Raw genomic sequence first — 27332 nt, 5'->3', positions numbered from 1 at the left:
GGATACCAGGGAAAGGACTTTCCAAAGCCTTTCCAAACTTGACCCAGGGAAAAGGGCTGGCTAATTACTTCCCCCGTGACATTGCTGTCTCATGTAAAGTCATGCACGTTCACTCAGAACTCTCCTCCCTCCCTACAGGTGTCTATAGGAAGAAACGAGAGAGACCTAGGGGGAAGACAGAATAGGCCAAGGAGAGAGGAGCCGGCACAGGACGCTGCTGAAGTTCTATCAGGAGGGTCTGCTGGAGGACTGATCTCACCCTGCTGAGAGGTTGCTCTGTGGATCCTTCTGGAAGTCAGTTGCTAGGTGTGGGCTGCTAGGTGGGGGTGGGGGAGGGAAGACAGTGGCCTTCCAGATAGTCCCTGTCTGCTGAGGGTGACTTTACTGTACCTGCTGGGATCCCCACAGTGGAGGATGGGTGGGTCACATTAGAGAAGGTCTCACCGTGGGCTGAAGAGATGGATCAGAGGCTGGGAGCACTTGCTGCTCTTGCAGAGGACCTGGGTTCAATTCCTGGTACCCACAAGGTGGCTTACAACTGTCTGTAACTCCAGTTCCAGGGGATCCAAGGCACTTTTCTGGCTTTCAAGAATGACAGGTCCACACACATGTGTGCTGGCAAACACTCAGATACATAAAATATTTTTTTAAAAAGTCCCACCAAGCCGAGTGTGGCCAAAGTCCTTAATCCCCATACTCAAGAGGCAGAAGCAGGCGGACCTCTGTGAACTTGAGGCCAGCCTGATCTACCTAGAGAGTTCCAGGCCAGCCAGGGCAACATTATGTCTATCCAAAACAAAACAAAACCACTCTAGGATTAGGTGTGTGGAGACGGCCATGGGAGGAACGGAAGTCGAGCCCCAGTTGCTTTGAGACCTGGCTTTTTGCCTTCTCCCGTTGGATTTATTAGCCTTGTCTGTGTTGGGGGTGGTGTTCAGCCTGGCTTTGCTTTAGGTAACTTTCCACATCTCACAGTTAGGCCCTCTATTCCAGAAGAGAGCTGCCTGTCTCGGCAGGCATGAGCGGGGTCCAGGCAGTCATGTGGGCTCGGGGAAGCCACAGGCCTGTGTTTCTCTGACAACAGAGAGTTAAGCTAAAAATGGTAAGTCTCGTTTTTATAGCGAGACTCTGGCTCCCACTCTGCTCATTTCCTGCCTTGAAGGCAATGGTGCGCAGAAGTTTTGTTTTTAATCACAATCCACAAGAACCCAGCAAGCACACATATACCCCCATTGTCACCTTGATGGCTGTCATCCTTTCCCTAGAGAGGACCCTCCTACCATTTTCTGCCTTGTTTATTTGTTTGGTTTAAAGGGTCTGGTCATGCCTCTTTACACATGAATTTCTCTGCTCATTGTAAAGTCACTGCTCTAAGGCAACATGGAGTGGGGGTGCCCTTCTTATGCCCAGGAAGCTCTCCTGGCATCCCAGGCTGCCTGAGGACAAGGCTGCCGGATGTTGGCAGAAGACAGTGGCTGCAGCTTAGCAGCCACCAGGCTCCCGTTTTTTAAAAATGTGAATCTTTATCTCCCATCCAAACAAGGAACTGTGGCCTCCTTAACCAGTTCCTGCCCTCCTTGGGGGTGGTACTTCTCAGTGCCCAGGACCCCATAGGCAGCCCTTCAGCCTAGCTGGATCTGGGGCACACCCAGGGCACACCCACCCAACACACTCCAGGTGTGTCCAATCTTCCCTTTTCCCACACTCAGTATTGGGGAGCCTGCTGAGCTGACGTTTGTAGTCCTTGCTGAGGGACTGCTAAGGGGGCCGGCCATGTTTGTTTTTTTCTTGTTCAATGGTCAGGCTGTGTGAAGGAAGAGCACTGACGGTTACTCATCCTGACAATCTGATCCACTTCCCCAAAGCTTAAACCGGACACACAAACATACAGTCCGTGCTGGGTGTTAGAACTGAGGCCTGAGGATCGAACCCATCTAAAATGCAGCCACACAGTAAACTCAAGTTTGGTAGGGAACGGAGCAGGGAAGCGGTGGGGCAGAAGCCAGGTGGCCATAGACAGCGCTGCATAGCCTGCAAGGAGAGCAGTTGTTAAGGCATTTATGGACTATGGCTGTGTCTAGATGCTGTGGACAGAACTCTGACTTGACATGGACAGGCTCCTGTTCCTAGTAGTCTGTCAGGAGCTCAGCAAAGGCTATTAGTCTGAGTCACAGATGGCCTCCTAAGGACTCAGCACCCCTCCGGGACTTGGTCCTATTGAGGGTCCTATATTTAGCCAGTCATCACAGAACTTTGTCCCACAAGCCATCAACAAGAGCTAGCACTCCTCACCAAGAGGGACGGATGCCCGGAGCTGTTCAGTCACATGGCTTTCAGGATCTTATCTGGGGACACCAGGGCAGAATTCTTCCATGCCAACACCCAGACCACTCCATTGTTTCTGTGTGTGCACAGACCAGCAGGATAGGGTGGTGGTTTAAAAACCAAAGCCTGGAGAGAGGGCTCAGAGGTTAAGAGCACTGTCTGCTCTTCCAGAGGTCTTGAGTTCAAGTCCCAGCAACCACATGGTGGCTCACAAACATCTGTAATGGGATCTTGCGCCCTCTTCTGGCCTTAAGGCATATGTGCAGGCAGAATGCTGTAAACATAAATCTTAAAACAAAAAAAAAAAACCAAAAGCCGTTGTTCCCTCAGACCAATCCTTAACACCCATAAAACAGCTAACTCACCAGAACCTTCGTTTTTTGTCCATTTATTTAGAAAAAAATTAACATGAGCAAATGAGATACCTCAGTGTTACAACAGAGTATAGAAATGTCTAGCAATAATCAAATAATTTGATCTTTAAATACAAAATAACCACATGAACACCTAATATACAGGTTTCATCTGAATACATATTTATTAGATAAATATTAGAGGTCACATCATCTAACTGCATACAGCTTTGCAAGACTAGAAATCACAATTAGTTTTTTTTTTTTTCTGACCAGTCAAAAGTATGAAATGATTGCAGTGTACATACGATGTACAAAGACAAGGGCGGGTTCTGTGGATGTCACTTCAGGCTGCACATGTGGGTGTGGATGTGTGTACGTGTGAATCACCTGTGATCATGATATCAAAAACTTATACAAAGTATATGAATTTGGTTACAATTTTCTTCTGAAATCCCCGTTTCTCTTCATTGTTTCCATAGCACCCTAAAAATACACAGGTGGCAGGGCCAGGACACAGAAGGTAAATAGTACATGTAGGTAAAAATAAAAACAAAAGGGAACAAAAAACGCCTCTGCACACAGGGTCAGTATATTACAGGAGACAAGGACGGAGTCACGAAGGCTAACAAACGGGATCTAGTATTCCACGTAGAATGAAGGAGTTCCAAGCCTTTTGTTGTTTTTTTTCTGTTTTGTAAAATAAAAACAATACACATTCCGGGAGAAATGAATGTATCTTGTTGACATGTCTATTTCTCATTTACATATGTACACACGTCCCTTGAGTCGCTGCTGCTCACTGCCTCGTCTGGATTGGTCAGGCCCGAGGGCCCATGGGGAGCAGACCTGTAGCTCTCTGGGGTTTAGGGCTTCCGTTAGGGAGAAAGTATTAGGAATCTTTTAAAAAATAAAATGGCTACAGGATACGAATAAAGGCTACAGGACATGAATAAAGCTTCAAACCAAGAAGATGAGGGTGATCGCCTGTGCGGGGGGGGGGGCCTTTCCCATCTGCGCATGCTCTCCCAGCCCAGCCATGTAGCTGAGTGGCGGCTGGTCCGTGCCTATGGGTGGGTTGCACGTTGTGGTAAAGTGGCTTGCTGAGACCTCATTTCTGAGGTTACTATGGCTCCGAGTTGTCAGAAAGGACTGAGGATCTTTCCAGAGCCTAGGCCTGCCTGTTTATGGATGTCTGCGTCTGTCACTACCAAGGCATGGCTCCAGCCCCAGATGTCTTTGCAGCTCACTCTCAAACCCTGGATCAGCTCTGACATTTCTCTGGAAGGAGACATTTCCGGAGTGTGGGCTTCAGGCTCTGTGGTGAACTTGCTGGTGGGGCACTTGCCTGGGAGGGAGCCCTAGGAAATCAGCCTCAGGTGTGAACCGAGAGATGACCAGAGAGCCTGGGCTACAGGGAGTGTCTAGGCCTTTTGCACTGGAAAGCTGTGGAGAACCTGGGCATGCCTTGACAGGAACTAGCAGGGACCCCAGGCTGTTCTGGGGCACAGTATCACGGCAAGAAGCAGGAACTTGTGAGAAAGGCATTTGTCAGTCTGAAGCTGAACAATCCATACAGTCTGACAGAGCACGGCCCTGTGCCAGGACAGACACTGGGTAACTGGTGTAATGCTGTCCCTACCAGCTGACTGAGAGTGGTTCTCAACAGTGGCTTGCCTGGTCTCTCAACTTGAGCACGGCCACCTCTTCTGGTCCTCTCTCATCTGTACAAATAGCCCTGGTTGGTTTTTTGTTTGTTTTTGTTGTTTGTTTTTGTTTTTTTAAAAAAGGACTCGGGTTTTGTCACTGAGTCAAGATATTTTAAAAACACCAGCAAAGGCTATAACCAGGTCATGAAAATGTTGAATATTATCAAAGACAATACTAAAATATTCACAAAGATATTTACAAAAGCGATTCTTAAAATAATTGATTTGCATACTGAACACACTGCTTGAAAAAACCTTAACAGGACAAAGGAAGGGGAGGTGGCAGCTTTCCTTGTGCCTTTTTTTTTTTTTAGGGTGACAATAAGTCAACAGTTAGGGGTCACCTTTCTGGTTCAATCTATATTAAGAGTGCCAGGGAGCACAGAGGGAGGCTAATGACCGATGACAAATGAGGACGCTGGCAGTGGACAGGAGGCAGGAGGGGGCCTTGGGTGGCAGCATTGGAGAAGGGAGCAAAGAATTTACAGATGGGATTCATGTGAGCGGACAACCTGGCATCACCGTAGGCCATGAGGCTCAGGGGGACACAGACCAGCCTGGCATAAAGCAGGCGAGGGACAAGCCAGCAGGGGGACTCTAAGCTGGATGGAGTGAAAAAGCAGAGGAGGGCCAGAGGCTGCACTTGCTGGGTGAGCAGGAGTGTGGAGCGAGCTCTGGGTGGAGGGAAATACAGGGAGTGACAGGCAGCTACACAAATGCCACAATGCCTGCCTGCTGAGATGCTCTGGTGCACCCAGCAAAGGTCTGGGCTGGAGACAGGCAGCCTTGAGCAGAGAACCTGCCGGGCCAGACTGAGAGACTTGGAGATCCATGGAGGCTCTGCTGTGGAGTCCTTTCCCCGGGGGCCCACGCTGCTTCCCTACCATGTGCCCCTACAGCTGTCTGGGGAAAGGAGAACCCAGAGGAAGTGGGTCCTATGGAACAGTCTTGGAGAAGGACGTACGGGTAGGAGGAAGGAACACGGGGGAAATGGCTTGCTTGCTGTCCAGAGGCAATGTCCTTTCCTTCCGTGACTTCAGAGCTCCTCGCTGCGGTCATTTAAAAGCAGGGAGTGGCTTAGGGCAAAGCTGCAAGGCTCTGGCTACTTCTGTGGGGCTCTGGCTGGCATCGTCCCCTGGCCTCTAACCGAGGGCCACCTTTGGTGTGGTGCACACTTGTGCACATGCTCTCTGCTCCCCACAAGGCATGGCCCTGGTCTTAGTTAAGGAGCCCTCCTCTGCATTGTCTTGGCTCAGGGGAAGGCCCTGACCTGTTTCCTGCCAGTCCCTACAAGGTGTGGCATGCTCTCTCAGACATGGCACTTTGTCCTTGTTCTGCTGAGAGAGTGTTTACAGGGTATCTTGGCTTAGAAGTCAGAGGCCAAAGCCATGGCCCCAGGCCCTGAGGGATGTTCTCCCCCCCACCCCCAGAGGGTTGTGCTTTTCTGTGGTGTGTGTGTGTGTGTGTGTGTGTGTGTGTGTGTGTGTGTGTGTGTGTCCTTCCTCACTGCTGCAAACTGTTACCACTCCTCCAAGGCTTGTCTACTACCCTGGCCGGAGCACGGGCTTCTCTCAGGTTCCAGTCATCTGAAGGAGGCTCTGGGCCAAGAGGCAGGGATAAAGTTTAAAAACATGGAAGAACTTTGGGACACTGGAAGGTCGGTCGTCTGGAGTCAGCACACATGGAGGGGCCTACAGTCGCCATTGGCATGTCTCTTGCTGGGCCTGGATCCCCTCAGCTTGGGTTTGTCTTCCAGGGGCCGTCTTCAGGCTTGCTCTAGGCACAGATCCTGGAGCATTCCGGCAAACAGGACTGGAGACCCACATGGCTTTCCCTGCCTAGTGTGCTCTGCTCGGCTCTCAGCCTGAGGTCCTGGTGTGGGAGGCCTGAGCATGGGCTCCTGGGAGGAAAAGGATGTGGGACAGATGGGGTAGGAGGCAGAGTGGGGAGGGATGGCCCCAGTGGAGAGTGGCCTTCAGTTGTTCTCAAAGAGAGACAGGAGGTCATCGTTGCTATTGCTTGGAAGGTCGGGGGGGTCCAGGTAGGAGAGGAGCTCATCTGGGTTTGTGAGTTCCGGCAGTAGCTAGAAAAGAAGAAGCCTCGTTGAGGTGCCTGAGGGTGGTCCAGAGGAGTGAGGAGGGCTCTCTCTGGCCTTCTCACTCCCTTCCGCTTGCCTCCTGGAGTTCTACCTCAAAGACAGAAAACTAACAGTGTCAAGTATGGGCCTGCCGGCTGTCCCCAAGACCACTGCATCTCAGCTGGGGGCAGGCATACCCACACTCAACAAATGCCAAGGTCGGGGAGACCCACTGGGCTGATCCCTCCTCTCAATGTCAGCCCCGTGGCAGATCAAGGGCTGGATTCCTTTTGATTGCTCCTCTGTCCTCTCAGACCCTGCCAAGAGCATCTTTGGGTCACACAGCCTGCTGGTATAAGCCACCTGGCTTCATCCATGAACACAAGGCAGGCCATGGGAAGACCAGGTGGTCCCCACGGTGCCCGAGACTACTCTCCTGCAATCTTAGTGAATTAGTGGCTGGCCATACTGTCCTGTTTCTGTGCTCCACTGTCCCCACTCCCCATGTGACGCCCTTGGAGTATGTATGCCACACAGGAGCAGAGGAGCTCCTGAATCTAGAAGCATCCCTCAGTCCGGCTAAGGGAGGAGAGTTGGGTGAGAAACCAAGACATCTGCAAACTGAAGACAGTACCGCAGTTTTCCCTGCCAAGAGCTCTCTGATGCCACCGTGGTGGGTGTGGCTAGCAGGGGCAGGAGTTCAGTACCTAAGGATGGGGGCTGGCTACAGCTTCCAGCTCCTGACGGGGGTAGGAGGGGAAAGTGTCCAGTCCCAATCTTTCTGTGATGCCCACCACCCCGCCTTCTACACTACTGAGGTCTTGGAATGGGAGATCCTTGAGTCTCAGCTGCCTAGTTTGACCCTGTCTCCCTCGAGTCATGTCCTCCCCCCACCATCTTCTGTCATCCCACATGGAGACTTCTTGGAGTGAGCAATGGAGCAAGCGGAAGCAGGGAATGGAGACACACGGACAGGGAAACCGCAAGCAGACAAGACCAGCAAGACGATGGTGGGGTGTCATTCTTAGCTCTTCCCCTGCCCAGGCCAGAAGGTAGATACAGAAATAGCAAGCTTGACATGGGGGTGTGAGGGAGGGGATGGGAAGAAGGGCAAGGACCCTCTTGCACTATCTCCAAGGCTCTGGCCGGAGGGATTCGTCAAGGGTTTACGTAGAAGGTGGGTAGGACTGAGGAACAGGGCTATCGGGCCAAGGGGCTGATGGGTAGGGGTGGGGCTTGCATGACACACCCCCATATGGGGCTTCCTAGTGCTAGAGTCAGGGGAGACTGGCTGGGGCCCATCCGCCACCCACCCACCTTTCCACCCGGGGCCTTGAGCCCTTAAGTACCCCCCCTTCTTTTGGGAAGGTCACAGTGCCGAGCCTGGCCCCAGACCAAGGTGTGTGGTGACCCCAACTTACATCCAGTGAAGGTTCCGGCATGTCGGATGCTCCCTGTGCTCCGGCCTGACCCTCTAAGGCTGAGGAGGGGTTAAAGGTCAGGTCGCTGTGTGGATGGTTGCCGGGAGCGGCCTGTGGTGGCTGCCGGGGAGGCTGGGAAGGAGGAGGAGCCCCACTGTGATGTAATGGAGGCCCTGCCTGGCTGCTGGGGTGTGGTACGTGCAAACCTTGTTGTATGGAGGGATGGGGCTGGTCAGAACTGCCAGCGTGGGGCATCTGTGGAGGGGGAGAGAGCAGGAGAAAAGAGAGGTGAGGTGACGAGGCACAACGACGGGATGCCTGGAGAAAATGAAAACCAAACAAACCAGGAAGTAACGGACCCCCAAACGAGGGCACCCCTCACAGAGAACAATGATCCGCCATTGAGGGGCGGGGTAGAAAAAACAAACAAATCCGTCCTCTCCAGAAACCAACAACCAGGAAGGGACAAGTGGAGAAGGCCTTCACACAGGCTGGCACAATGCCTAGGAAGGGCCTCGAGCCAGGCACAGGCCAGAGAGCCTCCCACCCCCACACTGTCACAACGAACAACAGCGAGGCCAGAATGGACAAGCAAATGGACGTGTTTCTGGGAAGCGGTAGCTGCTGGCAGCGTGGTGCGGGGCCCTCCCCGGAGGGCCAGGGCGGTGCAGAGCAGGCGTGGACACAGCACGGGCAGGCGTGCAGCTCCCCTGGCTGGCGGTAAAGAGGAGACAGGTGCATTGCCTGCTTCCCTCCTGGATGAAACTCATCTGCTGTCCAAATGGCAGACCAGGGCGAGAACCTGGCTGGCCAGGGGCATTTCAGGGTACTGCCTTCTCCTTGATTAGCAATGGGCTTCATGGTAGGGGTGGCGAGGAACGCGGAGGGACAACTCTAAAGGTTAGCTAGGGAATTCCATCCTTTTAACTAGCTCCGTGCTGTTGTGAGTCAGTGGGTGGAAGGGGATCTTATGTAAGTATGTGCCTGGTGGACGCTGATCTCGGCAGACCCTTCAAAGCAGGAGGTCTGAAGTAGCTCTGTACATCTCCAGCAAAGGCGTCAGCCTGCTCTATACATTTGAACAGGGCCACCAGCGCCCTCTTACATACTGCCAAGAATCTATCATTTTGGTGACAGAATGCTTCCTTGGTCTCAGATGATTTCCATCCCTGCCCCATCTCCATTCCTGGGTTCTTCCATGCCGGGTTGGCGAGTAGCGATCCCAGACCCCAGTTCCTCTTTCCATTTTTGCTAAAGGCTGTTCCCCAAGTCTGCTGTGATCTGGTCTCTACCAAAAGTCCTGGTGTGCCCTTTCTTTGCAGGGTCCAGGGCTCCAGGGTGACACCAGTATTACAGTGTTCTTCCAGTCCGGGTCCCCAGGTGACCCTCATGTGGCATGATATAGAGCGGCTGGAAGACAAGGCCACATAGTGGTAAGAGGCCAGCTGAGGGTTCCCACTTAGCTCACAGCAGCAGATGGCCCATGACACCCACCCTGAGGAAACAGGGAGGGACTCCACACTCCCACGACCAGCTCAGCTTAGGGCAGAAATCTCGGATCCTGTGATATAGCTTTTCCCCTCGACCTCAACAAGAGTGTCTCAGAGCTCGGAGCACTACTGTTGTGCGAATCAATCTGCTGCCTAGTGTGAGGAGGACTCTTGGGCAAACCAGTGGTTGGCTAGAACTTTCTAGAGAATCCTGGACTACACAAACACCCTCCACTCATCTGTTCAGCTAGGGCCAGCTGCTTCTAGATACAAGGTAGATACACCAAGAACAGACCTGGGGTTGTCTCCCCATGTGATACAAATGCGTTGCTAGGCCTGGTTGCTCTCAGCGGGATGAAAGCTGAGAAAGCAGGCATGCCTTGGTGGGATTCTGGGGGAGCTCTGACCTTGATTCAGGTAGAAGATGAACCAGGAAGCAAATAGCTTGACTGGTACAAGAACATATGGCCTTCTCTATGTGGCGTCTTTCAGGGATTGGTGGGTATGAGGACTTGGGGAATACAGCGTGTGGGGGGTGATGTCGGTGACATCAGCTGTGTTAGGCTGAGCTCCTGGAGAGCTTAGAGGAGCTTTTCTTTCTCTTCCTGTCATGTTTTCTTTGAGGCAGGTTCTCGAGTATCGCAAGGGCTGACCTTAAACTTGCTATGTAGCCAGGGCATGACTCTGAAGTGTGGACACTCCTTCCATTATCTCTGAGTTTTGAGATCACACGTGTGTACCTTGTCCTGCTTGCTTAGGTCGTTCTGCAGAAGCCCCCTACCCAAGGGAGCTGTGTCGCCAGGCGCTGTACTCATTCTTGGTGGGAAATCAGGGATGTGAGAGAAGATGAGAAGCCTCCTGTAAGGCTTCTGTCATAGGTCCTCCAAGCCCACTACTAGGCACTAAGGAAACTCTGGACCTTTTCTGGCTGGTCTTCTTATCTGTGCCCCTTCCCTCTGAGGTGAGAGACTGACATGGATCTCAGTGTCCCAACCCCCACTGCTCCTCTTCCATCTCTGCTCCTTAAGACTGTGTGCTTTGTGAGCACAAGGCCCGATGTGCCTATTTATCCCAACCCAAGGGGCACTTGCTATGCTACACAGAGCAAAGCAGTTGAGCATTCAAACACAGGAGGGCTCAAGAGGATGGCCAGGTCTCTTGTCACTGTTTCCTGAGCCACAGGAAGGGACGGCTTGTGGTTAGTTCTGGGCATCTTACTCCACAGAGATGTCCCCAGTCTTGTGGGACATGCTAATAAGTGGGAGACAAGGAGGGCAGACAAGCCTTCAGGGAGGCCAGATGTCTTGGGACCTCCTTTTTACAGGTGGTCATGGTGAGACCCTGGCGAGGATTCAGATCCCCAGAGACTGAGTGCCTGGGCATGGGAGCTAATTTCAGGAGGCTGGAACCACAGGCGTCCGTGGAAGAGCACAGGCGGAGCTCAAGGTGGGCACATGTGGATGCAGGGGGCAGCCTGGAGCTTTCTTAAGAGACTCCAATGCCCTCAATAAAACAGCCAAGTTGACAGGTTTAGTCCATCCCTGTCAGCCTCTCCCCGTCTGAGACCCTGATTCTAATTTTTAGTTTTTCTTTGCACTGTGGGGGGAACCAGATTACTCACATCACAGAGATCCCGAGGGAGAGCCCTCTGCCCCAGTCATCCCAGTGAGGCTGGGAGGCAGCATGGATGAAAGGGAAGGCTGAGGTACAAGCTGAAGGTACTCACAGTTTCCTGCATGGGGTGGCTGAGGGGTTTCTCGAGGGCGGCCATGTTGTTGGGCATGTCCGGTGGGTGCGAGAGCTGGGGGGGACCGTGCATGAAGTCGTTCATGGATGTCCCTCCAGGATTCCCATGGGGGAAGTCAAAGTTGCCATGCCCCTGGTAGTTGTTTCCTGGGATGGAAATAAGTGGGGGATGGGGAGAGGTCACCCAGAGGGAAGGTGGCCATCCTCAGCTGATAGTATAAAAGCCAAAGGCTTTTCCTCCTGTGGGACAGGCAAGGCTCCTGAAGCATTTGCATTTGGCTATAGGATGGGGCAGTCATGCCTTTATCTCATGGGCTGGGGCACTCCGGATGTGTGTGTTGTTCTACTGTTTCAGAAGGGCAGAAAGGGGTCTAGAGAGCAGGCTCTAGATGATAATCCAACCTCCCTATCCCACACCCCATGGTGATGATGAGACATGGAGACTCAGAACGCTGGGATGCTGAGGCCCTTGGCATAGGCTGTGGCACTCGAGCTTGTAAACTAATGACTCGGGTCCACTAATCAATTACCTGGGCACCTTGGAGACCTAAGGTCATGGATCTGAGTGACAAGGCCACCATCCTCAGACAGAAGGTGTGCATTTTCTAGGAACAGAGTGGAATGCAGCAGGGATGATGCTCGAAGTCTGGGATAGCCAAGAGTGAGACCGAAGGATAACAGACCAGGTTAGCCAAGGCTGGGCCGCCAGTCCTTAGGCCCTCTCTGCGGAGGGTGGGAGAGCCTAAAGGGTGGAACTGATAACCTGGCAGAGCAGGCTGTGCAACCTGAGCTTCCACCATTATTCTCCCAAGTTCAGTGACCGACCGGAGGGCTAGTTTTGGAGGGTGTGCCCACTCTTCTTCTCTTTCTCATTTTTAAGATTTATTTTTTCTGTGTATGAGGGGAATGTGTTGTCCACGTATATATATGTGGTTCCACGTGTGTGCCTGCTTCAGGGGGAGTTCACAAGAGAGCACTGGTTCCCCTTGAACTGGAGCTATGGTTGATTGTGAGTCATTACGGAGGTTCTGGGAATTGAACCCACGCCCTTCTGCAAGAGCAACAAGTGCTTTTAATGAGCGAACCATTTCTCCTGCCTTACTCAGCCTTTCATTTCCTCATCTGTACCTGTTCCCATCAGGACAGAGATCCCAAGTCCCCGATGGACCCAGGCTGTCCTCTCCTCTCCCCCCTCCCTCCCTCCCTGTCCAGCATCACGGTCACTCACCTTGGCTGCTGTAGTCGTTGGAGCTGGTGCTCCCAGGAGGAGGTGGGAGGGGGTAGGGAGATGGGCCAGGGCCCAGAGCGGCGATCATCTCCATGACATTGGGCATGATCATCTGGCTGGGGCTCATGGTTTTGAACCGCTTTGAGGGGATGCCATCAGGGTCATCCTTGATGTGGAGGTCTGACTTGATGGGGACTGGCCGCCAGCTGCACGTGGGGTCAATGGTGACCTCTTCAAACTCGGAGCTGATGGGGGAGAGCAGTGGGGAGGAGCTGAGGCTTAGAGTGTCTAGCCAATGTCTCCACTCCTCCCCTGTGTCAGAACTGTGCATAGGACCATCTTGTTTGGTGAGGTGAGAATATTGAGGCTTAGGAAAACAAGCGGTTGAGCCTGGGGCTGCTGGCCCCAAGACCCCCCCCCCCCCCAGAGGAGTTCCAGCACGGGCTGAGTTCTGTCTCATCTAAGACATTGGCCCCCAAGTCCAGGTATTCCCAAGGTCAAGCTACAGATTGGTGGCTGGCCAGCTAAGTACTCAGGACTGTCTACATCTCCCCTCCAGCCAGGCTGCACCTCCCTAGTCGAGGCCTCACTTACTGTTGGATGGCGTTCAGGATCCCCCACATGTACTGATCCACTTCCAGACCCTCAAGCAGAGCAGTTTTACTGGAAGAGAAGAACAAAGGCTTGGTCTTTGCTCCTGGTGCAGCACACAGCCCGCCCACCTCCACGGTCCTGCCACTGTGGGTACAACGGAGGCACAGAGTGCAATATAGCAATGAAATCCAAGGCCCGTGCCTCTGTGGGGCTGGTTTTGCCTGAAGGGTAGGTAAAGCATCTAAGAGGCCCAAGAAGAGGCCAGAGGGCACCTCTGCTCTGCAAGGTGGGTATTGCTTACTTGCACACGGGACACCTCCAGGTCCCTCGCTCACAATTCAGTTGGAGGTATGACTCCAGGTCAAAGCACTGCAGAAGTGAGAGACAGAGAGATAGGCAAGATCAGAGCTGTCAGAAAACGCCTTGCTGTGGCTCTGGACCCTTAGGAAGACTTCACTACCCGGGCAGAACTCTTCTCTTACCCCACAGAACCACAGAACAGCCATGCTGTGTCTGCCACAGCCCTCACAAACCTCTTCCCTGTCCTCAAAGAAGCCCTTCTGGACCCAGCACCCCAGCCAAGTCTCACTGTTTTTGCCTCTTACTGAGGCCGGGACCAGTTTGGACTCTGGCAGTCCCCTTAATCCATCCTAGGGACCCAGGGTATAACTGTTGATCAGCCTGTATCAGACAAAACAGTCGCATCACATGACCATACCTACAAACTCAGAGGGAGGCAGTCCTGTCTGCCACTCAGCTTTCAGGATGAACTGTGCTTCACAGTGTGGCAGATGATGGTGTGACTGGCCCTGCCATCCTTGCATCTCTGTCGTGGAACCCTGCCTTGGCCAACCCCTACACAACCTCTTCGCTAGTCTAGGTTGCCTCTTTCGCGAACCTGCTCGAGGCAGATCCCTAGTTAGCCTGTGGTGTCTAGCCAGGACTTTCTGCTGGCCTATGATATCTGATTGTCTATTTCTGCATTACTACTTGTCCCCAGGGCCTCAGAGATGGACCTGAAGGAGAACACATGACTGAGAGAGCTTGTGATACTGGCTGCCGATGGCCACCGTGTCTTTCAGGCAGCAACAGGCTCTGTTGGCCCCTTGGCCTGCCCCTTGTTACCCTGCTAACTCTATACAGCCTGACTCAGGGGTGCACTTCCTGGGACTGCTCACCTGCACATGCTTGCAATCGTGACCCCGCGCAGGCAGCTGTATGCGCCGGAATGTGATGGGGCACTTCAGAGACACCTTGATGGCAGTCTGCTCCACACCATCCTCCCCGTTGAGAGTTGTGTTGCCCGAGGAGGCAGCCACGCTGCTGAAATTCCGCTTGACTGTGAGGTAGGAGGCAGAGGGTGAGGGCTAGACGCTCCACTGAGGGGTTGGATCTCAGCAGCTCCTAAACACGGCCTGGATTCCCCACCGCTGCACCCCACGTGTGATGCATGCCATGTGCAGGTGAGAAAGGACTAAGGAGGATCCCTTTTCTGAAGAACAAACCCTACCCTTGACAGGAGCAAGTACTTTCTGCCAAGCTTGCAGAAACTTAGTCTGATGCTGCTCCTGATTTAACTGGGTCAGCAAAAAGCCCCCTCAGGCGCTTTTGCACCTAACTGCAAGAGTGGAACTAGAAACCAGACTGTGTGGAGGTGTTCAGGGGCTGGGGGGGGGGGACACTAAGGACAGAACTCTAGGGAGGAGGGGCAGTACATCCCACAAGAGGTGCTCCAGAACTTGGCAGCCCGAGCATCACCACTTCTTGAGGCCAGCCCCGCCCAACATGTCCCCACCCACCCAAACTCACTTTTCGTGATGCAGTGCTCAGCGGGCAGCAGGCGCTTCTTGAGGAGGCCCTGCAGCACGGAGCGCACAGAGGGCCGGTGTACCAGCTGCAGCACAAAGAGGTGGGACTGCAGAGAGAAGGAGGGGCTCAGTGAGGGTCACAGTTCCCATACCTGCCCCAGGCTGACCCACGACCAAGCCCCTCTAGGAGGGAAGAAGAAGAAGAGGAAGAAGAGGGGCCTGCAAATCACCAGGCCCCGACTGAGAGTCTGGAGTGACTGACTGTGCTCCAAGCTAACATGGTGGATTTTCCACTGCAAAGCCACCTGGCTGAGGTTACGGGACATAATGGCATCAGGACTAGAACTTAGCTGCTCTCCTGTCCTTTCTGCCCTTGTCAAGTGACCCATCGCTGACACCCCTCCTCCAGGAGCCTTCTAGACCTGTGTATCCCAACTCTTCACGCTATGGCTGTGTAGCCTCCTGAAGCATCCCCCAGCCTATACGCCTAATCTCTGTGTATCATCCATCCCCTCTGAAAAGACAGGCAGGACCAGAGTGTTTCCTTCTGGGTCCTTCAGAGACAGCAACAGAATAAGGCAGGCAATTTACTTCCCTGTACATATCCCAGCTTCTGATTTCTAGGGACAAGAGGAGAGTTCTGAGGTGGTCCTAAATCACACTCATTGGAGGGATATGTATGTGTGCCTGAGTGCATGTACATATGTGCATATATCCTCCCTATAGGACAACAGGAATCCATTTAACTCCACATTTAGCAGAGGTGGGTCTTGGAGTAGGGGGAAGGTGGTAGAGATATGAAAATTTCATGCAAATGAGACAAGAGTAGATTATAGCTTTGGCCTGGCCAGTGGCATAGGGGTGCTCGTGCCTGGGATGGCACCAAGAAATAAAAGGGAGGTGTGGGGAGGCCCAGTAGGGGCAGAGCGTGAAGGGGGAGTGGCTGAGTCTAACAGAAATGGCCAGAGCATAGCAGCTTAGATCACTCTGGAGCCAGAGAACCGTGTCCCAGGGTCTGCTGCAGACTGTGGGGAGGCCGATGGTGTGTTCCCATCTGGCCACTCTACTCACACAGCAGCAGGCGGTGACAGTGATCTGGATGGTGTTCCGGCCTGGCTGGCACACGTGCTTGAGGTGCAGGGGCTTGTGGGAGGTCTTGTTGTCTCCCCGCTCGATCGTGAGGGGTGTGGCGTTGACGCTGACCTGAACCGAGGCTGGCCAGTTGGTGTTCATCTGTCGATCCTCATGGTGGTAGCACTTGAACTGCAGCTCCAGGTCTGACCTGGGGTGGGCACCAAGCCTGAGTTCCCAGGGACCCTACCCCTTGGCCACAGCCTTTCCCTCTCCCTCACTCTAGGAGCAGTGGCTCTCACCCTTCCCAATGCTGCGACCCTTAAGTACAGTTTCCCATGTTGTAGCGACCCCCGACCATAACATTATCTTTGTTGCTACTTCATAACTGTAATTTTGCTACTGTTATGAATCGCGATGTAAATATCTGATGTGCAGGATGTCTGATACTCAACCCCCAAAGGGTCGTGACCCACAGGTTAAGAACCACTATGCTGGAGATCCTCCCTTCCTGCAAGTTCAAATCCGCCCTAGCGTCCAAAGCCCTTACATTTCCATAGCCTACATTATGACAGTCACATCACAGCCGTGGCTGCCCTGCCTGGCTAAGAGTGACTCCTCTTCCCTACAACAGGGTCAGAAGGACAAAAGGACAGATATTCTTGGACAAGTCCAGTAGCAAGGCCCATTGTGACCATCTCCAGGTGTAGGCAGGAGCGCCAGCTTTGGACCATGTTTGTCTGAGTGCCCGGAAGCCTCAGGCCTCCTGCCTTACATCTTAGCTCCTGTGTCCTGAATGCCACCCAGTTTTGTCTGCAGGAGCCCACTGATCACCTAAAGCTGGGTGAATTCAAACACGCTGGGAGCAGAGGCCTGCTTCCAGCCTCTGCGGAGGGTTACTAGGCAACTGTGCTGGGATGGGGCTCTATCCCAGGCCTTGGATGAACCTTGCTTAAGGACCAAAGACCTAGGAGGAGTTTGGTAATTTAGGAGCCCCCAGTTTAAGTGTTAGCTCCACTTCTTGCTCTGAGGACTCACATCCTTCAAAATATTCCTCTAGCCTCAGTTTCCCCTTCAGATCAAAAGGAAAAGCACTGCCTCCCAAGATCTCAGGTCATGCGTAGAGCCTCCTGGCCCAGGCACTGGAGTACAGCCCTATGGGTGGGCAGCATCAGACACTGGTCACCCCCTTGCACTCTATGGAGATCGGTGAGCAGACTTAGTCTAGCTCTGTTCTCGGCAGCCTCTTCTCTTCACACTGGCAGCTCTGGCAACATGAGTCATGTTCTGGTTGATGTTTTCCCCTTTTGCTAACCTATCACCTTGACAGAGCCTCTTTCCAGCCCACAGGGCTCCGCTAGCCTCCTCACCCCCCCAGAAAGTCCAGCCAATACTTAGGACTTGGGTAACAGCTGTTTCCAGCTGTTGATGCTTGGTCCCTCTCCTGTGAGTTCCCTGGGACAGTCTCAGGGCTTTGCCTAGTCCAGGACCCTGTCAATGATGCTGAGGAGGTAACAGGAAGCTACTGCCAGCTTAGGGTAGGAAGTCACCACGCAGGTCACCTCACCTCCACATCAGCGTCTGGTGAACCGTGGGCCGCAGGTGGAACACGTGGTTGCTGACGGCCAGGTTGTGCTCCAGGCGGAAGGGTTCCAGAACCACGCCATCCCGCACGGGGAATGTGAGCCGCAGCTCGTCATTGTGGTTGGCTGGGCAAAGACAAGGAGCATGTGAGTGGCAAGCATCCCGGCCTCACAGGTGCTGGGGCTGAAGTGGGACTCGCGCATCCATGGGACACTACTTTGGGAAGCATGCTCAGACAGCACAAGTGTGGGCCATGCGTCACAGAAGGTGTGGTGTGCCCAAGCTCAGGTTGGTAGCCTGTGGCTTCCTCGAGCTCACTTGGCTCACCCAACCCTGCAATCCCGTTCCTCTCACTGGCCTCTCAGTACCTGAAGATCCATGCTTTTCTGGTGGCTGAGCGTAAGGAGGCCTGTGGACAGCCCAGCCCCCACACCAACTATCCTGGGGTTAGGAGGTCCTTGTTCTCGGCCCTCCTGCCTTTTCTGCACAACCTCCCACCTCAGCCTAGGATCTGAGCCTGATCCTGCCCACGGAGGGTCTCCAGAGTCAACTGAAGAACAGAGGGTACGGGCTCCTCACCTGGGGGTGGTGGCAGAGCGCTCATATTTGGCTTGATATCAGGTGGGAAAGGTGGTTTGACATCTTGGCTGGGGGACAGATAGGGAGGTATGCTGCTCCCGGGAGTCATGGGGGGAGTGGGGTTCCCTGGAACGGGTGAGTGGGGGTAATTCGCCACAGGAACCGGCCTGGGAGGCTGGAAAAAAAAAGAGAGCAGAAATAGGTTATGAACTCACAGAGAGGTAATGGGTCAGGCTGTGGACATATGCTCTACCTGTGCCAAGTTCTACCCGAGGGCTACTTCTCCCAGCACGGGAGGCGAGTCACCAGAGGACTCACGTTCTCCTGCAGGATCCAGCTTCTGGAGGACAGGAGGGACTGGGAAGGACCTTGTCCCTCATTAAAGCCCACACTGCTGAGACCCCCACAGCCAGGGGTCAAAGGGAACACAGAGGTCCAGTGTGCTAGGGACTTGTTAAAGAGCAGCTGGCCTCCCCAAATTGTGATTCTAGTCGGTATTCCTTGACCCTGTTTGGGGGAGGAGTACCAGTCCCCTTTCTCCTCAATGTCTTTGGTTTTCTGTAGGGCCCATGCTTGTCCTTGGTCACACATTGGAGCAGTGGACTCCAGGTTCTGAGCATATCTACGTCTCAGCAGATGGCCAGGAAAGTGCATTCCCCCACCCGTGGACCCCTAAAAACTTGCAGAGATGCTGGGTGGGAAGGCAGGGGATGTGTAAGCCTGCCGATGCCTGCTGAGGGTCAGTTGGACTTTCTAAGCCCTCACCCTGTTGACACTCCCTTGGCTGTAGCTGCTGTAGCTGCTTCCGGAGGAGAAGGTGTTGTTCTGTCCATTGAACTGTTCTGGCTGTTGAAATGAAATAAGGCAGAGAGTGAGCAGAGCAGCCTCGCTGGGGACACGAGTGTTCTGGGGAAGAAGGCACTAAGACGGGGTCTCTAGGACTAGTGTGGAAAGTGGAGGGGGCCTGAGCTTTGCTCCTGTTGTTCACAGGGAACAATTTAGTAGGCAGATTCCACAGCAGCGACAGGGGGATTGCTGAAATGAATATCCTTGAGCAAAGATGGCAAACACGCTCAAGGGTTAAACTCCAGAGGGGTTTTCCCTTCTGAGGACGCATTTGCAGCAATGGGAAAGGCTAAAGGCTCAGAGATCATCACCACAGCAGCATTGTAAAATCGAAAAAACGAGGAATGACCACGGGAAGGGTGAGCCAGGGTGAGTCACCTCCCTGGGCTGCTAGGCAGCCATTGAGACAGGGACAGAGACATTCTATAAGCAACAAGCATACAACATATGCAGGGGGAACAGGCTCGAGATTACAGTGGTGGTCAGCTTTGCCTTTTGGAATTGTGCCTCCTCTGCCATCACTGTCCCACGTACTGTGAATGAGGGAGAGGAAGGCTATTCTTCTGAGCCCAGACACAGCTGAGCACCGACAGAAAGTCAGGACTGTCCCCCTGCCTCTCGACTCCTTCAGGAGTACACAGAGGATCAGAAAGCTGCTGCAGGTGCGTTAGATATGCGGGTGACTGGGGAGCCCTGAAGATGGAACTCACCTTGTAATACTGCCCCATGTTGACTGTGGGGGGTGGGTACTGCCCGGTGCTGGGTTGGCTCGGCATCCTTTGTCCAGGGTAGTTGGGAGAAGTGAGTGGCCTTGGGGGGTTAGGGGTGGGGTACTGGCCTGGCTGGGTGGGGAACTGGCTGTTTGGTCCATATTGCTGGTTTCCATAGTTGGGCTGTAGGAATGGAGAAAGGGCAAGGGTTGTCATGGCGATGTGATATACTCAGATGCCAGGTCTGGGCCCAGCTTTTTTTTTTTTTTTTTAAAAGACTGATTTTATGGCCCATATATATTATCTGTATGTGCACTATGTGCACGCCTGGTACCTGTGAAGGTCAGAAGAATGTATCAGAATCCTGGAATCAAGAATTATGGATGATTATGAGCCATTATGTGGAGCCTGGGAACTGGGAACTGATCCTGGCTCCTCTGCAAGAGCAATAACCACTGAGCCACCTCTCCAGCTCCCCAACTTCTCTTCTTAGCTCTACGGTCTCCTACACACAAGATGCCCTCTCTACCTGTCATAGGGAGAGAATGAGCCAGAGAATACTGAAAGCCTCCACTTGCTTTGCCATCCAGGGACACTTCTGCAGGCCCAGAACCATAGGCCACCATTCCATGAAACTGTTCTTTAGGAAACCTCGCGGATGCTCAGAGCGTCTCAGCTGTGTCCCTGAGCGGCTCGATCCTAAAGGACTCTTTTGTTTCTCCCAGGGGTTGTGTGTGCACCCCGATATGTCAGGGAAATGCAAGTCACAGAATTTGTGCCCAAGGGTTTGACAAGCCGTGCCGTGAGGCTGATCTGGAGATCAGCGTCCCTACATCCTGCACAGAGCAAACATCTGTCTATCCAGTGCTCCACTCAGCAGCGCTGACTCACTATCTATACAGCTGTGGGAGAACTAGCTAATGAGGAGGGGGGAGCACAGCAGCCCCTCCCAGAGAGGTCACTGAGGAAGGAGACAGTGACCCCCTCCCCTTCCATCTTCCCTAGCTTGGAACAGTGGACGATCCAGGGCTACCTGTAACTTAGGTACCCGGAACACGGTGTCCCAGAGTCAATGGTTCTTTGATGTCTATTCAAGAATAATTCCCTGTCTAAGAGTCTCTCATCCTCTAGGCTTAAATCTAGTTGGTGAGAGTGCTCCAAGTGCCTGAAAGTACTCGTCAGAGTGGGCTGTGCTCAGGAACTTTCAATGACTCTCACGGTGGGGGCACATCTGCTACTCTGGGCCACAGTGAGCTCTCACCGTGATGTGAAGTGGCTGGTACCTGCATGTTCATTCACCAGGCTACAGGAGTGTGATAGGGGACCAGACAACATGATTGCAACCTGAATTAAGAATGTACCTTTTTTGTTGTTTTGTTTTGTTGATACAAGATTTCTCTGTGTAGCCCTGGTTGTCTCGGAACTTGTTCTGTAGACTAGGCTAACCTCGAACTCATAGGTCTGTTTGCTTCTGCTTCCCAAGTGCTGAGATGCAAGGCATACACCAATGCCTGGCTAGGCTGTACCACTTCCAACACAGGATGAGCATACTGCCATGAGGTAGAAGCCAGAGCTCCCAGCATCTTATAACCTGGACCAGCCGGGAAGCAGTAATGCTCTGGGGAGGACTCCTTTAGGAAAAGCAGGGGGCTTGGCCTTAATGTAGGGCTTTCAATATGCAATTCTTCTGTGGCCTCATCTCAGGTGAGCAGCCTGAAGCTCAGACATGCACGCCCAGTGCAGTCAACTATCTCTCAGGAGGTTGTGTGGGGCTGTGCTCTGGGAGTGAAGCCATCAGCTTAGGTCCCAACCCAAGGACAGGCAGGGCTGGGAGGGGCCTAAGGGCCTTTGAATTTCTCTCCTTGAACTGGTGCCCACTAGGTGGAGGCTCAGGTCTTGAGTTGGCTTCCTGGGTGTGTAGGAAGCCTATTCACTATAGCCTATTCCTGAGTCTCAGGCTTAGGGACACCTATACCAACTATGACATCATCTGACCTCTGTGAGAGTGGCTGCTGAAGGGACCTGTGGGGACAGAGAGCTTATGCTTTCGTGGGATAGAAACCTGCGTCAGCTCAAGCCGAAGGTCACGGTCTTGACCAGGCAGAAGGACATGATCTGAGAAGATAAGCTGAGGTGCCTTGCCCAGGAAGGGGCATCATGGAGTGCCAAAGACAAACTGCACTGGAGTGAGGGGGGCGCATCAGCTGGGCACAGATCCTGGCCTCAGTTGCATTCCGAGTGTCACTGAGACCTGGTGACCTTCCATGGAGTTTGGGACCGTCTGCTGGGATGGTTTCCCCTGGCACCTCTGCTGGCACTATCCCCAGGAGAGCGATAGAATGGAAGTAAGCCCTAGGGACACTGTGTGTCATCCGAAGGCCTCCCTGACACACAGCCTGTGCTAGAGGGTCTGGTGGTAGCCCCCACTCTCTAGGTGGCTCCTTGCATTGAGGTCCTCATCCAAGGTCATTAGTATCTGAGTATGGACAGGGCTAAGTGGTCTCCATGGTTTCTGCTTCTACACTTGCCTGCTCTAGGCAGGGCATTTACAATGTCACGGCCTCCTGTCCCCCAGGCATCCTAAAGGCCAGCGTGGATTGCGAAGACCATTGATTTAAAAAGCCATACACCCTCAGGTAATAGTGACTTGTTTGGTGTTTTCTCCAACAGACATGATATTAGTCAGGGGCTAAGTCTCGAAAGCCTAACTGTGCCTTTTCCAAAGTCTGTCCCTGGGTCCATGGTCCCTCTGTCAATGTCCCTTCTCCTCCCATCCCCCATCGTAGTCACACTTACCTCTCCCGGATATGGCCTCTTTATGCTCTGAATAGGAAGGGACTGGGGCCGGGGGCCTGGGTAGGTCTGCTGGGGCATCCTTTGCCCGTGTGTGCCAAAGGGGCTGATGCCGGGTGGTCGGGGCTGGTTCATGCCCATGGGAGGGCCGCTCATGCCCGAGGGTGTCATGCCAGCCGCCATGCCGGCAGGGTTCATGCTGGCCCCCATGGAGGCAGGCCCCCGAGGCCCGGGTTGGTTCATGAATTGGCTGTTATACGCCTGGGTGGGACCCATCTGGAAAGAGGAACACACCTTCAACGGGAGAAGAAGAAAAAAAAAGAATAAAATGCCACATGCATTGAAAGTGCAGGGGAGGAAGGTAGGGGGCTACGGGGAGAGGAGCGCTTTCCCATGGGGCTGCAGCTAGGAGGAGCCTGGAGCTCTCAAAGGACCCAGTCATCCAGGCCTCACTACTGCCCTCTGCAGGTCCCATGGGAAAATGCAGCTGGTGGGTTTGGGTAGGGTGGGGAGCAGTCGGCACAGGCAGCATTCCCAGGGAGGCAGGCAGGGGACACGGAAGTGGGCAGGGATGGGAGGGACACAGGGAGGACACAGGAAGAGGAGGCGGATGAGGATGGAGGCTGAAGCCCTTTCCTGAAAGCCCTGGCCTTGCCCTTGGTCAGTAGCCAGTGGAGACGCACCCTCCATACACTAAGTGTGATTTACCCAGCTCACTTCCTCCTGCCCACCCTGCACCCTTCCTCCATGCTTCTGCCCTGCAGGGTTACGGGGTTCCCCTTTTCACACTCCACCCCATCCTTTTGAAGGTCAGAGGATCTACGATGAGGCCGGCCGGGGTAAAATCCACAGACTAGATTAATGGAACAAGAGTGGCCTCAGAGGTGATTAGGGACAAGCTAGTCTCAAAGCCATTTTAGGCACACAGCCTACTGTTTGGTAAGCAGGAACTCCAAGACCAATAGGGTACCCCTTCCCCCATATGCACCGGTGAGCTACCAACCCACAGAGAGCATAGCACACCCTAAGCCCCCACCACACCCAAACACAACACCCTTTTAGGGGCTTCCAAGGATACCCGTGGCATTAACACTCAAGATTTCCCCAGCCTGGGTGAGGCCAGGCCAGAGGGTGGGAACCCTTACCGGTCCATACTGGTTTATATCCTTGTTCTGTGTCTCTTGCAAGGCTGCCACTGTAGCTGTGGCTGTGGCCGTGGCTGTGGCCGCGGCGGCTGCTACTGCAGCGGCTGCAGCGGCGGCGGCTGGCTGAGTGAAGTCAGCAGGGGGCCGGGTATGTGGAGGGATGCCCATGCCTGCCGGGGCACTAGGACCCCCAGGGTAACTGTGGAGGAGAAGCAGGGAGCAATCAGAGAGTACTCATTTGGTAAGCTGACCCTGGGATGTGCCCAGTACCAGGATGGAGGCTACAGGGTTATTATACGCATGAATTCCAGACACCTAGCTTGTGGGTGTGAGGCCCGGTAGGGGACCCGGGACTTCTGAGGTTGACGGCTAGTCTTGCTACTAAGTGATGACAAGGCCACTGTGTTATGAATCTTTGCTTGGGCGAGGACATTTCCATAGCTTCTCCGCTTTCCCTCGGTCACCACAGCCTACCTTCTAGTGAACACTGACCTGAGAACTGTATGGTGCTGTGTGCTGTGGATGTAGATTGAGGTGTGTGAGACTCCTGTTTCGAACCGCAAGGCTAGAAACCCAGCAACTTTGCCTCAAGAGCTAGGTGGAGTGAGCTCAAGGTGGCTTGGGCTGCTCTGTCCCCTTCTTCACTGTGATCTGAGGTTGGGGACTCTAGCCTCCATTTCTTCTTCATTCAGGTCAGTGAGGCAAAGAGCTTTCTGAAGGAGTTTTGGAGAGGTGGAGCCCACTAGTCCTGCCTGTTCACCCCACTGTCTTATAAAGATACAAGGCTAAGGAGGAAGTGAAGGAGCACCCTCTCTACACCCGGGAGGCTGATGCCAACCTGCTGAGACACATGGCAGAACTGTCCTCATATCCTGGACCAGGCAACGTGGAGCTGACATTCCCTACCTGGATGTAGGTAGGAAGGCAGGGCTAACACGCCGCTGTAGAAGGGCACCACCCAGGTTGGTCACTCACCTGGCTCCAAAGCCCCCGCTACCAGGGTAGCCAGGTCGGCCGTACATGTTGGGCTGGATATAGGGCTGTGCAGGGCCAGCTTTGGTGGAGAACTGTTGCTGTTGCCCTGCGAATTGTGGGGAGTTGATGCCGGGGTTGCTGGTGCTCATGCCCGATGCCATGGGGTTGCCACCTGGATTCATAGGGTTGTTGGCATTGGCCATAGGGTTCCCGAGGACCTGCAAACAGAGGGGGGGGGGCTGTCATTAAGGGTCGGTACCTGCGGCAGCATGGAGAAAGAATAGTGGGAAGACACAGTAGAGAGGAGCATGGGACTGGCTTGAAGAGTCCCCAGAACTTGTCAGGGATCAAAAAGAGTGGCCTGAGAATGTCAGTCAGGAAGGAGTGAGGCCAATGCTCACAAAGCCAGCTCCAGTGGTCCCCATGGCTGCAGAGAGGGCTCTGAGGCAGGCTAACAGTCCTTGGCAAAACATTAGCCTACTCAGTCCCAATTCTACCGTAAGGCTTGGGGTACCCAGGGGTCTGGACATGGACGCCCTGGGCTGCTGCTCTGAATGACACCTCTGTGTCTTTTGGCCCAGCCGTCGTCTGTGGATGAAGACCTAGGAAAGCATGACAGCCCCCCGCCCCTCAGGATGACCTGGCCTAGGTCCAGCAGTGGGGGACCCTCTGTTAGGACAGAGGCGAGGAGAGAGAAAAGAAGAGAGAAAAGAAGAGGAAACAAGAATAGCTTGTCTGGGAAGACAACTGGGCTTGTCAGGCTAAGGCAACCTCCTTTACTGAGAGGTGACATCTTAGGAAAACCTAATCCAGGCCATTCAGGGCCAAAGGTTTCCAGCTTAGAACCCTGAGTTCAGTAACACCCAGGGAGTTCTCTTGTGTGCACAAATGGAGGGAACATGGTCTCAGAACAGTACTCATGGCCTTGTCACATAAACACCCTTCCGCTTCGATCCCAGAAGGCCCTACAGTGGGGGATGATCCTCAGGGACCTAGCTGTGTCCCTCCTGAGACAACTGTGCACTCTTTCTGGAGTGATGCTGTCTGCAGCTGGATATGTCCCAAGACTGTCTTCAGTGAGGAGAGCCGTCATGGCATGGTTCTCTGGAGAAGCCCCCCTCCCCACTCTCGGGAGGAATAAGAGACACTTGTGCCTAGAAGGGGCCAGGGGAGGGGAGGGGACAGGTTCTTACCTGACTCTGGGATGTGTTGGTCACTCCCCACACCGTGGTGACCACGGAGAGGGAGCCGGGAGGCTGATTGGTGTTCTGCTGCCAAGGGACAGAGTCATAAGGAAATGACCCATCACTGCAGGGAGAGAAGAGGTCTTTAGAGCTGGGGCAGGCCTCGGGTGACAGTATCTTCACTTCACTCTCCCAGCCGACCTTTTGCCCCAGTGAGCTCCGGGGCTCCAGGCAGATGTGACCCTCTCCCAACATTGCAGGGGCTACCGCTGCGGTAGCTGGGTCTACAGTCCAGCAGCTATGCAGTGAAGAAGGCAGCTAGTGTGATCGTAAGCTTGCTCTAAGCCCCTTCTTCAAGGATACTGATTTTCCATGACTCCCTATAGAAACAGCCAGGACCTCAGCGTTGTCTCCACCGGGGACAGCCTGGTCCCAACTTTTTTTTTTTTTTTTTAGATTTTTTTTTTTATACATGTGTTTTTTTGTTTTTGTTTTGTTTTTGTTTTTTGTTTTTTTAGATTTATTTATTTATTATATGTAAGTACACTGTAGCTGTCTTCAGACACTCCAGAGGAGGGCATCAGATCTTGTTACGGATGGTTATGAGCCACCATGTGGTTGCTGGGATTTGAACTCCGGACCTTCAGAAGAGCAGTCGGGTGCTCTTACCCACTGAGCCATCTCACCAGCCCCCAACTTTTTTTTTTTTTAATGAGGCTGGAAGGGCCTTGGTGGAATCAAGCTTTTGTCCTTGTTCTCAGCACCTCATGACAAACTAGCTGAACCGAGTCCCACTGACCCGGACTTCGGAATTCAGGCTTGGGTCACCAGGACCGAGCCTGCCCGGGTGCCCTGCCCCCCCGCCCCCGCCCCCGCCCCAGTCCTGGGCACATCCCTGTCTGGCTGAGTCCTTCCTTCACCTACAAGCCAGGACCAGCGCCATCAGGCTCCAGTGTTTCCTGGGTAAAGCCCAGATGCACTCTAGAATGATCTATCCCACCAGCTCTTCCCGAGCCTTCATCATGCCTCCTCACTCCAGCCCTGCAGTGGGCCACTGATACAGGGAGCTCTTCCCAAGGAGCCCTCAGGAATCTACCTCCTCTACTCAGTAAGTCTCAGGCTTACAGGGAACACTCAGAGAGGCCTTCCAGCCAGCCAGGGTGGTGTGGGAGGAGCCCAAGGGGTCCAGGGTGACGGACAGCATTAAGACTTGCCAGGGTCCCTAGCCCCACTCTAGATCACCCTTACTTCCTCAGTGAGAGCCATAAAACACTCTACCTGAGCCCCAGAGCAGCAGAGAATCTCGTGCGGCACCCTCTTCCCTGGGTCTGCCTCCACTGGTCTGTGCTGACTTCCTTCCTGTTTCTCTGGAAAGTTACCTCTTCGGAAAGCCTTCCCACCTCTCGTATATATAAAGAAGCACCCCACCCTGTTTTTTACGTTATTTTCACGGCACTTATTACACATTTGATTATTATCTTCCTAGCCTCTACTCCAGAATCTAGAGTGAGAGGAATCCAGCAGTTTTGTGGGACAGAGTGGATTAAAGGCCAGGGGACAAACAAGCTAGCCAGGAGCCAGGCCCTGAACTGGCCCCGAGCGTGGAGACGCACTCCCGAGCAAGTTCCGCATTTCCTAGGCTGGGGTGACTGAACACTGTGGCCTGTGCTCTCACAGTTCATGGTGGCCAGAGA

General features: G+C 53.6%; 1 protein-coding gene across 7 annotated transcripts in view; it reads right to left on the bottom strand.

Annotated features, from left to right (window-relative positions):
- Positions 1-2838: 2838 nt before the first annotated feature.
- Positions 2839-27332, bottom strand: part of Zmiz1 (zinc finger MIZ-type containing 1) — a 206707-nt gene continuing 182213 nt past the window's right edge. For 5 of the 7 annotated variants that reach the window (XM_021202856.2, XM_029541332.1, XM_029541331.1 and 2 more), the window contains exons 8-24: positions 25648-25762; positions 24455-24672; positions 23480-23678; positions 22338-22628; positions 19542-19724; positions 18751-18831; positions 17986-18160; positions 17390-17531; positions 15823-16033; positions 14753-14858; positions 14122-14282; positions 13245-13312; positions 12944-13012; positions 12350-12594; positions 11102-11268; positions 7886-8140; positions 2839-6470 (exon numbers count right to left, since the gene is read on the bottom strand). In XM_021202856.2, the coding sequence (XP_021058515.1) occupies positions 6363-6470; positions 7886-8140; positions 11102-11268; positions 12350-12594; positions 12944-13012; positions 13245-13312; positions 14122-14282; positions 14753-14858; positions 15823-16033; positions 17390-17531; positions 17986-18160; positions 18751-18831; positions 19542-19724; positions 22338-22628; positions 23480-23678; positions 24455-24672; positions 25648-25762 (2794 nt within the window). In that variant the 3' untranslated portion in view covers positions 2839-6362. The remainder of the gene's footprint in view (positions 6471-7885; positions 8141-11101; positions 11269-12349; positions 12595-12943; positions 13013-13244; positions 13313-14121; positions 14283-14752; positions 14859-15822; positions 16034-17389; positions 17532-17985; positions 18161-18750; positions 18832-19541; positions 19725-22337; positions 22629-23479; positions 23679-24454; positions 24673-25647; positions 25763-27332) is intronic. The other 2 variants (XM_021202857.2, XM_029541335.1) reach the window with 2 other exon arrangements.

This window comes from Mus pahari, chromosome 8 (genome assembly GCF_900095145.1).
Source record: "Mus pahari chromosome 8, PAHARI_EIJ_v1.1, whole genome shotgun sequence".
Classification (NCBI taxonomy): domain Eukaryota; kingdom Metazoa; phylum Chordata; class Mammalia; order Rodentia; family Muridae; genus Mus; species Mus pahari.
This window is presented reverse-complemented; position numbering and strand designations above follow the sequence as displayed.